Here is a 15,025-nt window from a genome sequence, read left to right as displayed (position 1 = left end):
GGGAGAAAAAGAGGAAGGGGAGGGAAGAAAGAGAAAAAGGGGAAGAGAAGGAGGCTATGGACCATGGAGAACCACAGATGGGTCGAAAGCTGTCCTGGGCAGCAACTTCCATCAAAAGGTTAGATACTAGGTAACAACTCTAACTGTGTGGGCCTCTTGTTGATTGAGCATTTCTAAATATACAAATCCTTTAGATAATCACTGGACTTTAAGAGTCTCATTTCTACCGTGTAATGCGAGGATGGCAGATTCTGTCTAGGGTTCAGCCAAGCTTTGTGGATGCATCGTGGTAGATTGACACAGCCATCCCCCATGCTGGCGTCTCATGGGTGCCAGGGCCTGTGTATCTAGCTAGCCAGAGCCCCGGTCAGAGCCAAGGAGCAGTGGGAACATGGTGGCTGCCCAGGAACAAGCTGGACTGGGTGCCATTTTTAAATATCACCCCTACAATTGTCCTGCTTTGGTACAGCAAGCCAGACTGTAACAAAGTCAGTCTGTTCCCTTGCTCTTCTCATCTGTAATGCATTCATACCAACAAAAAGATTAATCCTACTGCAGAAAATCCCTCACCAGAAATATATCCAGTGCAATTACATGATATCAAGAGAAAACTTTCCCCTTCTTAGGTATATGGTGTCTTATCCCAATGCCTGCAAGACTGAAGGAGAGGATCTGCAAGGTCCTGTAATCCATACGGCATGATTTAGGTATACGGTAAGGCTATGTGTTCTGGCCCCATAATATTAAGCTTAATCATAGGACTTGCTTTAAACAATGATGGCAAGTATCACTTGTAAGACGCGATCAAGAGTCTGCCATAATCTGCCATCTGTGTCTTCCTCTGCCATAGAATGGCAAAATCACAAAAAAGTGGGTGTTATGTGAGTGGGATCTCAGAGTGAAGGTACAGAACGTGACACAGCAGCCAGTCAACGGCTGGCATTAGTCTAACAGGAAAGACACTTTTGCTGATATTTCTACAGCGTAACCCAGAAACAGCTAATAAAAATACTTTGCCAATAACTATCAATACATAGTTAAACTTTAAAACACAAAACATGGAACTTAGTAGAAAAACAACTGGTGTAAATTATGACCTAATGGAAATAAATTTTAAGACAGCAACTTTGCCGGGCAGTGGTGGCACCCACCTTTAATCCCAGCACTTGGGAGGCTGAGGCAGGCAGATTTCTGAGTTTGAGGCCAGCCTGGTCAACAGAGTGAGTTCCAGGACAGCCAGGGCTACACAGAGAAACCCTGTCTCGAAAAACCAAAAAAAAAAAAAAAAGAAGCAACTCTGAGAGTTTTAAAAAACTATCTGTAGTAAAAGAAACTGACTGTCTATTTAGAATGATTTCTGCTTCTAAGGAGTCTACTGGTTTAAATTCTTGAATGACTATTCTAAGTAAGAGTCAACATTTTTTAAAAACTGCTCTTCATCATTAAGGTATTCCAAAATAACATTTCCTCCATTATATAAAGGGCACTCTTCCTTTGTGATCCACCTTTCCAGTGTGTGATCCAAAGGCAAGGCTTCTCCGGAAGGGACGTGACACAACCTCAGCTTCTGGTGAGAGAGAAACAGAGCACACAGGGTAAAGGACACACTTGCTGACACATCCCAGAACTTGAAGGAAAAGCTGTCACCGGATGTTACCTTCGCTGTCAGCCTGTTGTTTTCGTTCCTGAGATTGGCTAGGGAAGCTGCGACGTCTACCACCTTCCCAATGCTCCACCGCAGGCAGAAGAACATGGCCTTGCTCTTCTCTTTGCTCCCCTTTGGTAAGTATACCTGGAAGTATGTTCTTTCTGTCTGTGTAAGCAAAAGTACCATATAGATCAGACACACGAGGAGGCGTTCCTTATTCAGCTAGTGGTACCTTAACTCTTCTTTTGGTCAATGTAGAATAACCCTATAGCATCAGTTTTAGTGAGAAAAAACCAGCATGTAGCCCACCTACCTAACTGCATGTTCCAAAGACTCCAACCCTAGCTAGGTTATCTTTGTAACCACGCTGTACGGCCCTTTATGTTCAGGAACTAGGTGCAAAGCAACTCTTCCATTTTCCTGTGTTCAGTTCCAGAGATTCAGACCTGGACTGTCGGCTTTCCTCAGATCTCCCACCCATTTCCGAGTTAAGAGTAAGTTCAACATGAACAGAGAGAAATCAAGAAGACTGATGGTGGCTCATTTAACGACACTAGAGTCCCTAAACATGCTCCCTCTGTTTTGTTCTGTAAGGAAACAAACTTGCTACAACTGTACTCCTTGGAATCAAGGTCCTGTCACTTTCGAGACAAGGCTTCTTGATTCAAAAACACTTGTTTTTATGTGAAAAACATATCAGAGGTATCAAGATTTTTTAGAACAAAGAAAGTGAAAAACTAAGTGCAAAAAAAGCTCCAGAAAGATAGTTTATTAATACAACAGGGTTTCAGAAACAGCTCCTCTAGCATAAGCTGTGCCTTACTTGCCTTCTTCAGTTGCATTTTCTTATATAATTATCTTTACTAAAAAATAAGTGGGAATAGAATATTCCCTGATTCCTAAACAGTGCATTAGGGAGGCATCTTCACAGGTCAAGTCCTGAACAATAAGAATGCTCTAAGTGAAGTGTCTCTAATAGAAATGTTGTAAAATAATAGAAGTTATCTTAAGAAATAATACAGTCAAAACAATTCCTGTCTGATCAGAAAGGAATTTAGATTTGCTGAGGGTCAGTGGGATATATCATAGCTAAAAAGCATTCAAAGAAAAAGAGAATCAGTGTAAACCTAAGCTTTGATCCATGTCTGAAATCTGCAGTCCCTGTTCCAAAAGGAAAGAAGTAAGAACAGGCAGGAAGAGAAAACTAAAGCTCCCAGACTCTAAAAATATGTCTAGGATCAAAAACAGGAGGCTGAAGCAGGAGGTTCCTGAGTTTGTAAATATAAAAACAGCCTTGGAGACCCAGTCTCTAAATAAGTAAATAACAACAAAAAATTATATATATGAGAGACAGACAGACAGACAGAGAGAGAGAGAGAGAGAGAGAGAGAGAGAGAAAGAAAGAAGAGCGTGAGCGAGCGTGTAAGCGAGCTTGAATGGCGGCTGAGTTGAAGTAAACAAGGCCAGGGCTGCTGGGGACACGGCCTCCAAGGAGAGGCTGGCATGGGGCTTGGGCACCCTATCCTACCAGCCACCTTACATTTTATTTTTTTCTTAAGTATCATTAAGGAGATTAGAATCTACAGAGTTGGCTAAGGAACTGAGTGTGGAGTGCTGGCCTGGAAACTGCTCAGACACATCTGTACAGAGAAAGGCAAAGAAGCACAGCAAGCGCGTCCAGCTCCATGGCTGCAACTGCAGCAGCCTCAGAACCTCCTTAGCACACTCTGTTTTCACTCAGCTCACTTGCTGGTACTCTGGGTGAGTGGGCTAGAAGAGAGGGAGGGACTGGGAAGTCAGGACAGAGAAAAACACAAGGGATGGTTCTGATGCTTTGATTGGGAAACTGTGTGTAAACCTTGAAGGTCCTGTTCCCCAATTGATGGATCAATAAATTCTTGATGGATCAATAAAGATGCTAGTGACCAATGGCTGGGTGGAAGAGGCGGGACTTGCAGGTTCTCCTGCAAGCAGCTAGGAGACAGGATGAGGAAAGAAATCTGCATTGCTCCAGAGGGAGAGAGAGCCACCAGCCATGTGAGATCTCAGGTGGATCATTGGCCGCTTCCCAGACTGGGCCTCGAGTAGCAAGCGGGAGATTAGAAACACAACTAAGATAAGGGCAGATTTAGGGTGCTGAGCAAGAAGGTAAGTGGGCAAATAATTTGAGGGCAGATTTAGAGGTGGGAGTGAAGGTTAGGGGCGTTAGCTGTGGGAGGCCTAGATGTGCCCAACCATTGAGCTAAAAAGCATATTAAAAATAAGCTAGTGTGTGTGTGTGTGTGTGTGTGTGTGTGTGTTTCATCCATGGATACAAGGGAACCATACGGTCTGCCTGGAGCTTACAGGGGGGAAGTAGAAACTAAGCTACTCAAAGCCAAGATGAAGTTGTAGAATCAATACACTAAAAATTTAAAATGAAGCAATGAACAGAACAGAAATCTAAAGACATAAAGTTGTTGGGATGCTCAGTGAGATACATTATGTAATATTACCCACAAAAAGGAACATGTTATAAAACAAGTGGAAATAAAACAAGATGCAAATATCCGAGAAGAAATACAAAAGCTAAACATATGACTTCTAAAATAAGAAACTCAAATCAGATGAATTCCTATCATCCTCAATAGAAAGGCTTACTTAATGACGATGGATCTGAGAGTCATCTAGAGGGCAGCGTAAAGTGGAACAGAGGAACTACAGGCTCCTGGGACAGTCTGGACTACACAAGAACCTATCTCAAAGAAAACAGTCAAAAACCACAATGGCCATAAGAGGAGACAGAATCAACATTCATCAATAGGAAAACCGCAAATGTCACATATTCCCTGGAATATGATGCTCACTTTAAAGGACATGTCAGCATTGTGGGTACCCTTGAGGGTCTTTTCTATTAAGCAATGGGACATAAACTACATAGATGATGACATAATCTATCTGAAATGCATTTTACTTCATTTATAGCCCTGACCACTAGACATTTATAAATATATGTATATGTACGTGCAGACACACACATATATGAGAGAATATAACATATTGTGCTGGTTAGTTTTTTGTTGATTTTACAGTAACTTGAGACACCTGGAAAAAAGCCTCAACTGAGAACTTCTTCGGTCAGACTGGGCTGCTGGTATGTCTGTATGGCATTTTCTAGATTGCTAACTGATGGAGAAGGACCTAGCCCCATATGGGCACGTCATTCCTGAGCAGGGTGCTGTTCTGAGCTGTGTAGGAAAGCAGGCTGAGCAAGGCAGGTGCAGAGCAAGGCAGGTGCAGCAAGCCAATGAGCAACGCTCCTCCATGGTTCCACCTGAGTTCACGCCCCGACTTCCCTCAATGACGGACTGTAAAGCAGGAGCTGAAATAAACTTTCCTCCTCCACAAGATGGTTTTGGTCACTGTTTTATCACAGCAACAGAGAAGCAAACTGGGACATATACAATGGCTAAAAGTTAATTAGTGAATCTGTAGTAAGGCAGGTAACTAAGTATGCTTGTATATTCTGAGTTTTTTCCAGGCTGCCCGGTGCTCACTCTGTAGCTCAGTTGACCTTGAACTCCTGATCTCCTATGCCAGTCTCCTGAGTGTCCAATTCTAAAGATCCTATGTAGAGAAGCTCTCCTCCTTAAACATACGCACCTTCACAGGAGAAACATTTGTTAAAAACAATGCAATGATAATAATCTGGGATTACTTAGAAAAATAAAGTAGGCTACAGTCATACAACAGAAAAATGTATATTCTGAATGAACTAAACAATACAGAAAAATATTAATACAGAAAAGTATTAAAACCATGATGCAAAGTGGGGGAAATAGTGAAGGGCATCCACAGCTCACTGCATCTCTGTAAAGCGGAAAAGTGCATGCAGGAGGATGTAGGATTTATACAGACTCGACAGCACGTGATCTTTCAAAATGACCTTTCAAAAGGGTCAAGTTGTACTCAGTTAAAGAGAGGAAGAGACAGGAGAACTCAAGGACATTGAACACATTTGCCCTGTCACCTGCGGCAGGGACTTGTCTCCGTCAGCGTGCATCTTTAGCTTCATCAGTGCCACCTTTGCAGCTGTTCCGCTGCTTTTCGCGCCTTTCCGTCCCTTAATTGCTGTCCCTCCTGTCTTGGCATCTAAGGAAAAAGTATAAGCAAGTAAGGCTTCCCTTCTTCCCCTCTTTTTTCTCATTTTGAGACAAGGCCTCCTGATATAACATTGGTACTGAGATCCACTGGCCTCTGGTGGGCCGGAAGAAGTACACCACCAAGCCCAGCTTAACCATCATGGCCTTCAGCATGCACAAGTTACACAGTAGTGTATTTACACTACGGATGATCGATCTAAACAGCTTCTACCTCACAAAGTCCACGGGCACATGCTTCTTTCTGGCCTAACCTATTTAATCTACAGCAACCACTCACCCTTTTATGTAACCCTTTAGGTTTTAACAAGGGCACCACCCTTAAAATGGAATAAAAAAAGTTCTACTAAACTAACGCATTGCCAGAGCAGCTAAGCTAAATCACAGCCGAGCTCCGTCCTGGTCAGCAGCATTCAGAAACAGCTCAGGAGAATGTATTCTGTAGACAAAGCAGTCCACCGTGCCAGCCTCATCAACATACCCACTACAACCGTTAACACTCACTCAACACACCTCTGCTCCCAACAAATGAGACTACCCCATGGGAACCTTACCATGTCTGGATTTTCACTGTTCAGGAAGGCTTTGTACAAGATACTTTAACAAGAATTCATTAAAATGCAAGTTCTTGGGAGTAGAGAGATGGTTCAGCTGTTAAGAGCACCGACTGCTCTTCCAGAGGACCTGGGTTCAACTCCTAGCACTAACATGGCTCACAGCTGTATGTAACTGCAGTCCCAGGCCATCTGACATCCTCTCTGGCTTCCAAGGGCACCAGGCATGCAACAGTGCACAGCCATACACGCAGGCAAAACACCATCCACAGAATTTAAAGATAAACAAATAGTAACGCTTTAGAACAGAATGCAAGTTCTTACACTGGGGGCGTGAGCAAAGCCTCTACACTGGGGATGAGAGGTGAGGGGCAGGAGCTGGGGAGTGACAGCTGTGCTCCAGGAAGGAAAGCCACCATGGAAGCCTGGGGACTCACCAACGATGTCTTGGACAAGTTTCTGTGTGGCAGCCATCCGGGGCTTTGGGATCTCCAGCTTTACACACTCATGATCCAACTGATGACGGTGTCTACAAGTATGTATCAGAGAGCTGGCTCTGGTTCATGAGTTATATACAGCTAAACAGATACACAAAGCTTGCACGGTTTAGTGATTACCTTAGGCAAAAGTTCTTCTGACAATAAGGACAGATCACTGCCACAAGCTCTACTTCTGTACAGTCCTTGAACGAGCATGAATAAGCCTTGTGTTCACCTGTCTTCGGTCTCTCCTTAATTACATTGACCTAGAACCACAAGTTAACAGCACAGAGCCAGCGACTGAAGGCGGCATCCACACCACTTCAGTTCAAGTTCATTAACTTCTCTAACGTGTTCTAATTATGTCTTCAGTTAAAGTAGAATGACTATTCTCCCTCCCTCCCTCCCTCCCTCCCTCCCTCCCTCCCTCCCTCCTTCCTTCCCTCCCTCCCTCCCTCCCTCCCTCCCTCCTTCCCTCCTTCCCTCCCTCCCGCCCTCCTTCCTTTGTAATGCCTCAGGGGCTCTGAATTTGCAGTCTATTCTGCCTCTCGAGAGCTGGGATGACAAGGATGAACCGCTGCGCCCAGTTTACTGCCTACAGTTTTACTCTCTGATTTGACACAGCGGCACACAGAGATGCCTCTATAGGAATATGTCAAGATAGTTAACTCGTCAACCCTCAAACGGGGAGCTATACCCACTTCTTTTGCCAGTTTAAGAAAATAAAGAACTATTTAGGAGACAGAACCCTTAAAAATCACATATGAATCATGAAGCAGTTTTCAAAATCATAAACTATTTCTCATGCTACATGGAAAATTTTATTATCACAAAATGTTACATCAGAACACAAGGGTTTTTTTTTTTAAGGGAAAAAAATAAACAGATTGTCCATATTACTGAGCACAGAGTAAGTGGATTCTTAGAGTTAAGAAAATCTAAGAAAATGATTGCTTAAAATCTGTAATCACAGGAAAATCCTTCACATAATGGCGGGAGCATCTATTATAACTCAAAACTTAAATTTTCTTCCAAATTTGCAGTAATGACTTAAAGGTAAAAATCACACTTTATTTTGTTAGGCTAAGGATTTGCTCGTGGTGGTCTAAGACGGATGGGTCTGAAAACTTTACTACCACAGAATCCTATCCCCAGACACCAGCGAAAGCGAGCCCTACACTGATGGGGCAGTGAGCTGTACGGACAGTCTGACGTCGCACTGAGGCCAGCGTGTGTTATAAACACATAGCTTAGCATGGTGAGGAGTGCTAGGAACGGAAATTATGAGGATAAAAACGTAAATACCAAGGACAGCAAATTTTTTTCCAAATAAAAAAAAAATTTAGCAAAAGATTCTGAGCGTCATGCCTAGTGTACTAAGAAACTTTAAATCTAATCAAATTCTAAAGCAAAGTACATGAATACAAATCTGTAAATTATGTCAGGTAAGAGAAAATAAACATACCTCAGAACAACCATGAGAGTCCTTGCTTCTGTGTTCAAGGCTTAAATAATTACAAAAAAGATGTTTATTTAAATGCAATCAGCTAATATATTTAATGCTAACTGAAGTAACTCAGGCTGTTTTAACCTCTGACATCCTTAAGGTAGTGACAGCATGTACACTACATTAGTGACTTCTGTTTAAGAACAAGCTGAAACCATGGAATGAAGGGGCGTCTACAGTCTCAAATGTTTTAACCGTAAGTGTTCACTTGCAGTTGAGTATAACCAATGCACTGTTCTAGTTTATGTTTCTTTGGAGTGCTTTAAAGTGCATGCAAATGAGGGGGTCTCAGTTTCTCCTGAAAGGAATCAGTTAGTGAAGGAATGTGAAGTCAAGGCATGACTTCCCAAATCCTTGAGTGGAACCCAGGTCATACTTGCAAGTTCTGTGTTCAAATAACATAGACTATCTATTTTTAGAACATTACAGGTTGGACATTTAATGTACGTTTACAAAAAGACAAAGAATAATCATAGCTGGATTTTTAAAGGCTATATTCTTTAAATTATGGGTATTATCCTCACTGTAATGACGACACATAATCTTAAAATCTACATTATGAATGCATCTCTGGAAACTTAATGCTTAAAGACATATATGTGTAGCCAATTAGAGCCTGTGACTAATCAGTCTGCCTTTTTCACAAATGATTACAACACTGAATGTCAGCTGTCAATGGCTGAAGTTACAACTCTCTTTAAATCACTAGAATTCTCAGAATTAACTCCATATTGACAAACTCCAAAATTATTTTCAAATCCTACATAAAAATGTAACTTACCAAAATATTCCTGAACAACCATCACACACAAATGGAAGAAAATCTAAAATTGGAGGAAAATATGGTAGGTACTGGTGAGTATCTGATCTTGATTTAGTTTTCTTAAGCAAAAAAATCTACTGGCCAACTCTAAGAAAAATTTTCTTTCTTTGTCCCTGCGTATCAAGTTACTATGTAATCCTTATTAAACAAAAACTACCAAATCTTCAACTCTAGGAAAGTGGCTAAATCAATGGGAGGTAGATGTTACTCAGTAACTTTGTTAAAAAAAAAAAAAAAGTGGTATTTTTCTCTGTTGTTTTGTTTCCAAGATTTACTAGGTGTTGTCTTTTTGAACAGCAAGCTGCAGAATGTCTGCATTTGGTATCAAAATTCTGCGTTTTAATTCTGACTCCATTTAACATCAATCTAACAATAGTAAGTAGATTACCTAATAAAGCCATGGCTATACATGTAGCATATGCTGTATATATGTTTATCTCTTCATACATAGATATATGTGTATATATCAATCTCATTTATATCTGTAATTCCTTATTAGTTAGTTCATCCTAATGCTGTTTATTACATATACTTTGGAAAGTTCACACAAGAATCAATCCTCAGTTATAGGAACTAATTATTAAAAACAATCACTTATGTTTTGTGTTTACTTTCTGTTTGAAACAGGTCTCATAAGGCCAAGGCTGGCCTCTAAACTCCTGATGCCCTGGTCCCCCCTTTTCAGACTCAAGAGTGCTAGAAATACACTCAAGAGTGCTAGAAAAGATGTTGCCCTATAGGTATCTTAATCCAAAATACAAAGAGGTTGGTTGTACATAAACAAAAGGGACCCCCTAGGTAATCATGCTTGCAGACTAAGGGCCCAAATAATTTTTCCCTCAAGTAAGAAGTGCCTAATGAACTATCACTATCGTTATTAAATGAAGCATAATACTGTGAGCTTCAATTTCATACCAAGAAATTAGATATATGTGTCAATATGTAAACTCAAACACATAATCTGCAGAATTTTTATAATTTTTATACTTATTTTTATTATTATTATTGTGTGAGATATATATTATCTTGCCTTTGCTTACTACAAGCATCAATTACTGCAGGAATCCAGGCCAAACCTAAGAGCTGGATTCAAGACCGTGCTAGGAACTGACTTGAAGTTACAGCAGAATGAAGCCTCTATACACATTTGGAGTGCAATCCAGGAGGCAAAGACTGAGCAGTCTGTGAGTCTAATGCTTGAAGAACTTGCCGGCTACAGGAGTCTAACTCCCTGAACCTTGGTGCATACCACTGGAGTCTATGTTTACGACAAGGTCTCTGTTCAATGGAGGGACCATCACCATAATATTTATTAAAACTCCCTAATATGCGGTTTACTAATCTGCCACTAGCAACTTACGTGAATATTAAAAACCCCAAGACTTCTAAAAACCTGAGAACACACAGTTAAAAACCGATGCTGTTCAACTCATTCGTCTGACAGAAAAATAGAAAATAAAATTTAATGAAGAAAAAGCCTGGGACAGTGGATGCGCCACGGTCGCAGTGGTAAGGACCGAGGGGAACTGGAGTCCTGACCCAGGCCGCTTTGCCGACCAAGGCTTCCTGAGCACGGCGCTTTGGGCGCCCCAGGAGTCTGCAAGGTGTGCTTACAGGATCTGCATGGAAACCAAGGGGCCACAAGTGTCACCCCTAAACTGAGGCACAGCAACAAAAACACCGCCACCATCATCCTGGAAGGCCGCTCGCGCCCCGCGTCCTCCCTCACCCGCCGCCACCGCCCCGGCCGTCAGGACCCGGCCCACGTCTCCCGCGGACGAAAACGGGGCTTCCAGCGTCACCTCGCTGCCGGCAGTGCTGCACCTGGCAGTGCTGCCCAATGTCCAACTCCGCCATCTTTCCAGCCGCAAGGGCAGGGGGTGGGGCAGCGGCGCGTGCGTCAACCCGAGCAGGCAGGGCCCGGGGCGGGGCGTCCTGGGAAGGCGGGCGGGGCGTCCTGGTGGGGTGGGCGGGGCCTGAGGTGGGGCGAGGCGAGCAGGCGGGGCGGGGCCCACAGGAGAGGCGGAGCCTAGGTGACGACCGGAAGTGAAGATGCTAATGAGCTTCGTGGAGGTTCCAGAGCGCTCCAGAAAGAGAAGAGACTTGGTGGAACTCAGTTACTGTAGCTGAGGTTCCCGCGCTCAAGATTGAGAAAAACCCAGTTCCTGCACCTGCTGTTCTCTACACTGAGTCTCCGAAATTAAGAACGCCCTCACGAAGATTTCTTGTTTTTCTTAAGTAACTGTAATCCCAGGAGACAACACTGTAAGAATCAAGTGACATACCTGGACGCTGGTTACTATTGTCTTGATGACTTCGTTTGAAGTAAATGCCCTCACAGTGAAAGCGTTAGACTTTTGTTTTTTATTGTAAATGTTTCTTTTTCTTTTCTTATTTGTTACAATTTTAGTAGGAAAAAAAAACCCATGTAACTAAAGTGCACAGGGCTCCTTGGTTTGGAGAGTGCACACTCATTTCACACTGCCAAGGCAAGCTCCTGGGACAGGGATGAAGGGAGATGTTGGATATGTGACGAGCCTCTTCACGGGAACTAAGGGGAGTCCTTGCCTTGTAAGTGGGATAGAAAGGGATGTCATTCCACTGGCAAGGCACCCGACACCATTCAGAGTGAATGAGTGATAATCAACTGCACTCATGACATGAACATGAATAGCCTCCCATGTGACTTAAGAGTCCCCAAATACTCTCCTGGAGAGTAAAGTGGATATGATTGCCACACACTATACTTTTTCAGTGCATGCTGGGTGTTAGAACATAGCCTCACATGCTTGGACAGCAAACACGTTTCTCACAGAGCTACCTCCCCAACCCTTGCGATTTCTTGAGTCTAAGAACTTACGATTTGTTAATGTTGGTGGAGTCAAGCAACAGCAAATTTTCTGTTTTACTGTGATTGAATATTTTAAATAGGTGGTAAGTATATATCTCCTCAATCCAATCAGAACATTTTTTTTCAGCTCTTGGAGATCTCCTAACAGCCAAGACTGAAGTTTAGCTACTCCTATCTGAGTCTACTTTTCTGACTTTTCTTTAGATATTATTTACAGAAATATGTTTCTCCATATATTTTTGTTCTACCCCTTTGTTAAATATATCCTTATAGATGAGATTCCAATGGTTTTTGAGTCAGAAATTTCTCTACCTCTATACTTAGTCATGACAACTTTTTTTGAAACATGAATTCTCCATTTCTAGCAGTCTGTTATAAGTACCTGCTCTGTGTTATTTGACAATAAAACTTAAGTGCAAAACGAAGGATTTTTTCCCTGTACCATTCCCTCCCTAACTAAAGCAGTCTACCACACTAAGAAGCTCAAATTCACTCTGAAATCTACCCTTTCTAATGTGTGTCATAGAAATAGCCCCTAAACACCATTGAGTCTTCCTTAGAAACATTCTTCACTAGTTATTCTATGGATTATTTTTCCCAGTTAAAAAGTTATTTTCTTGCCCAAGCTATCCCTTCAGTTTCTCACTAGGCACAGCATTCTTTAGTTTGTTCAATAAAGTTTTTCAGTGCATCCTCGACTTTTCTACCCCATCTCTAGCTTCACAATGTCTCCTTCCTGTCCAATAGACTTTTGGGCTCTTTAACTTGTCTACACATGGCAGATGCCGTTTTCCTCTCCCTAGAATGTTCTCTATGTCAAGGATTCCCAAATTCCCTTCAAACTACGAATCATGTGCATGCTTGTCAATAAATATAGCTACCACCCTCCTCCTGTGATCCAATTATAGGGTTAGGGATGGCTGTAAGAAACTGTGCAATTGGCTACAATTGGTCCTTATCAAGTACTTTTAGGAAACCCTTTGCCCCTACTCTACTTTCAGCATATACTTCAGTCACCCCTTCATCTTGCAAGGCTTTTGGAAGGAGCAGGTACAGTCCGTCCCTCAGGACAGCAGACATCTCCTTTAGCAGCTTACTGTGTATGTGTTTTTACTAGCTCTAACCAGATCTTATTATCGGTTACTTGACTCTGCCCTCCATTCGTCATGCCCCACCCAAGCCCTGCTTTGGATTCTATTATCTGCATAATAAAATCTGTTCTTGGGTCAATTCAGCAAGCCATATGAACGTCTCCTATATTTGAGTACTATTCTATATTTGATACAGAATTAAATACAACATAGTCCACACCTACACTGAACTCAAGATCTCTAAGATGGGACGTCTTTGTCTGGCATTTAACATATTTTAAATGTTGGCTCAGCCTACCTTTTCCTTGATATCTCCTGAAGCCTCAGCACTCTGCAGCTGGTCACCTGGCCCCTTGCACAGCCATTTTCTTTTCTTGGAATGTTCGTTCTGCTCCCAGCTGTCACTAACTTTTGTTTAGGAAATCTTTCTTTCCTTAACCACACACAGTTGTCTCGTTCTTATATGCACTGCGTGTCTTTTCCAAAGCATTTGTCCCAGGCTTGATTTTTCATTTTCAATATGTAATTACTGGCTTGTTATGTTCCCCTCTAATTTATAAGGTTCCTGAAGTCAGATGTGGCTCCCTTCATAGCCCATTGTATTAAAATTGCCTTGTGCCTTATCTTTTAGATGTTAAATAAAATACATTGAGTAGATTACCGAGTCTCTTCTATGCACAGGTTCCTGTACCTACTCTCCTTTTCTTTGTGTCCTTTCCTTATCCCCACTGCTTGGAATGTCTGTTGACACATCTTCACAAACCTCTTTAAATGTGTTCATCTCGTAATCACTTCTATAGTTATTTACAGCTTATTATGGCTATGTTTATAACATTTTTATCATTGACTAGGTTAGGCTATGTGGTTATAATCTGATATTTTACACATTATACATTTGTTCTCTGTGACATTTACATTTTTTCTTTATTCCTGATGAGGGTAGAGCCATTGTTCTCAGGTTTTAGAATGGAAAAAAAGTTACAACCTGAAAAAAAAAAAAAACCGTTACAACCTGAAAAAAAGTTACAACCTGAAAAGTTACAACCTGAAAAAAAAAAGTTACAACCTGAAAAAAAAGTTACTACCTGAAAAAGTAATGTCAGACTGTAAACAGTGGAGAGACAGAAAAATATTATGAGTTGTTATTGGCAGTTCAAATTCAGAAAATAAAAACAAAACAAAATAAAACAATATTCATCAGCAATAGAAAATATGAATGATACATCACACAGTCATCTTTACCACAGTGAAAATTAAACAGCCACATGCAAGAATTTTCATGAAACAAAAATGTAACAATGAATAGAAAGATAAAAGCCAAAGAATGTGTACCATGCCATTCCACTTATATATCATCCAAAAAAGGTATCACCTCATTGGTTAAGCACTGGTATCTAGTATTATGCCTCAAAGAAAGATCAAGAAAACAGTTACTGGGTGCCAAGAAAAGAATATCTGTAGTGAGGAAGTTTATAGCATACCTGAGAAAGGAGGTGAAGAGGGGGGTGGATTGCATACCTGAGGAGGGAGGTGAGGAGGGGGGTGGATAGCACACCTGAGGAGGGAGGTGAGGAGGGGGGTGGATAGCACACCTGAGGAGGGAGGTGAGGAGGGGGGTGCATAGCATACCTGAGGAGGGAGGTGAGGAGGGGGGTGGATTGCACACCTGAGGTGTGAGGGGCTTCCTGATGCCCTCCTCTGGCTTTTTTAATGTTCTCTGTATAATTCTTTATGAACTTGTCCATAAAATGTGTTTACATGCTTTTCTATAAATGTATTAGGGTTTGTAATAAAAATGTTTATTTTATGTTTAAGGTCATATGCACTAATATCAACAATTAATAAATGGGACCCCATGAAACTAAAAATTTTCTGTGAGGCAAAGGACATCATCAATAGGACAAAATTGCAGCCTACAGAATAGGAAAAGATT

The 15,025-nt window shown here is 41.7% G+C and overlaps 1 protein-coding gene across 1 annotated transcript; it reads right to left on the bottom strand.

The window, feature by feature from the left end:
- Positions 1 to 1,287: 1,287 nt before the first annotated feature.
- Positions 1,288 to 11,011, bottom strand: Zfand1 (zinc finger AN1-type containing 1). Its single transcript, XM_028766280.1, has 8 exons — positions 10,953 to 11,011; positions 9,109 to 9,151; positions 8,286 to 8,325; positions 6,959 to 7,086; positions 6,779 to 6,870; positions 5,658 to 5,779; positions 1,658 to 1,813; positions 1,288 to 1,567 (listed from the first exon to the last, which is right to left on the bottom strand). Exons 1-8 carry the CDS (start codon positions 11,005 to 11,007, stop codon positions 1,397 to 1,399), a joined length of 807 nt encoding a protein of 268 aa, XP_028622113.1. The 5' UTR covers positions 11,008 to 11,011; the 3' UTR covers positions 1,288 to 1,396.
- Positions 11,012 to 15,025: the final 4,014 nt, after the last annotated feature.

Source organism: Grammomys surdaster, unplaced genomic scaffold (genome assembly GCF_004785775.1).
Source record: "Grammomys surdaster isolate TR1022 unplaced genomic scaffold, NIH_TR_1.0 63, whole genome shotgun sequence".
Lineage (NCBI taxonomy): Eukaryota > Metazoa > Chordata > Mammalia > Rodentia > Muridae > Grammomys > Grammomys surdaster.
The sequence above is the reverse complement of the archived record's forward strand: the minus strand, read 5'-3'. Positions and strand labels throughout refer to the sequence as shown.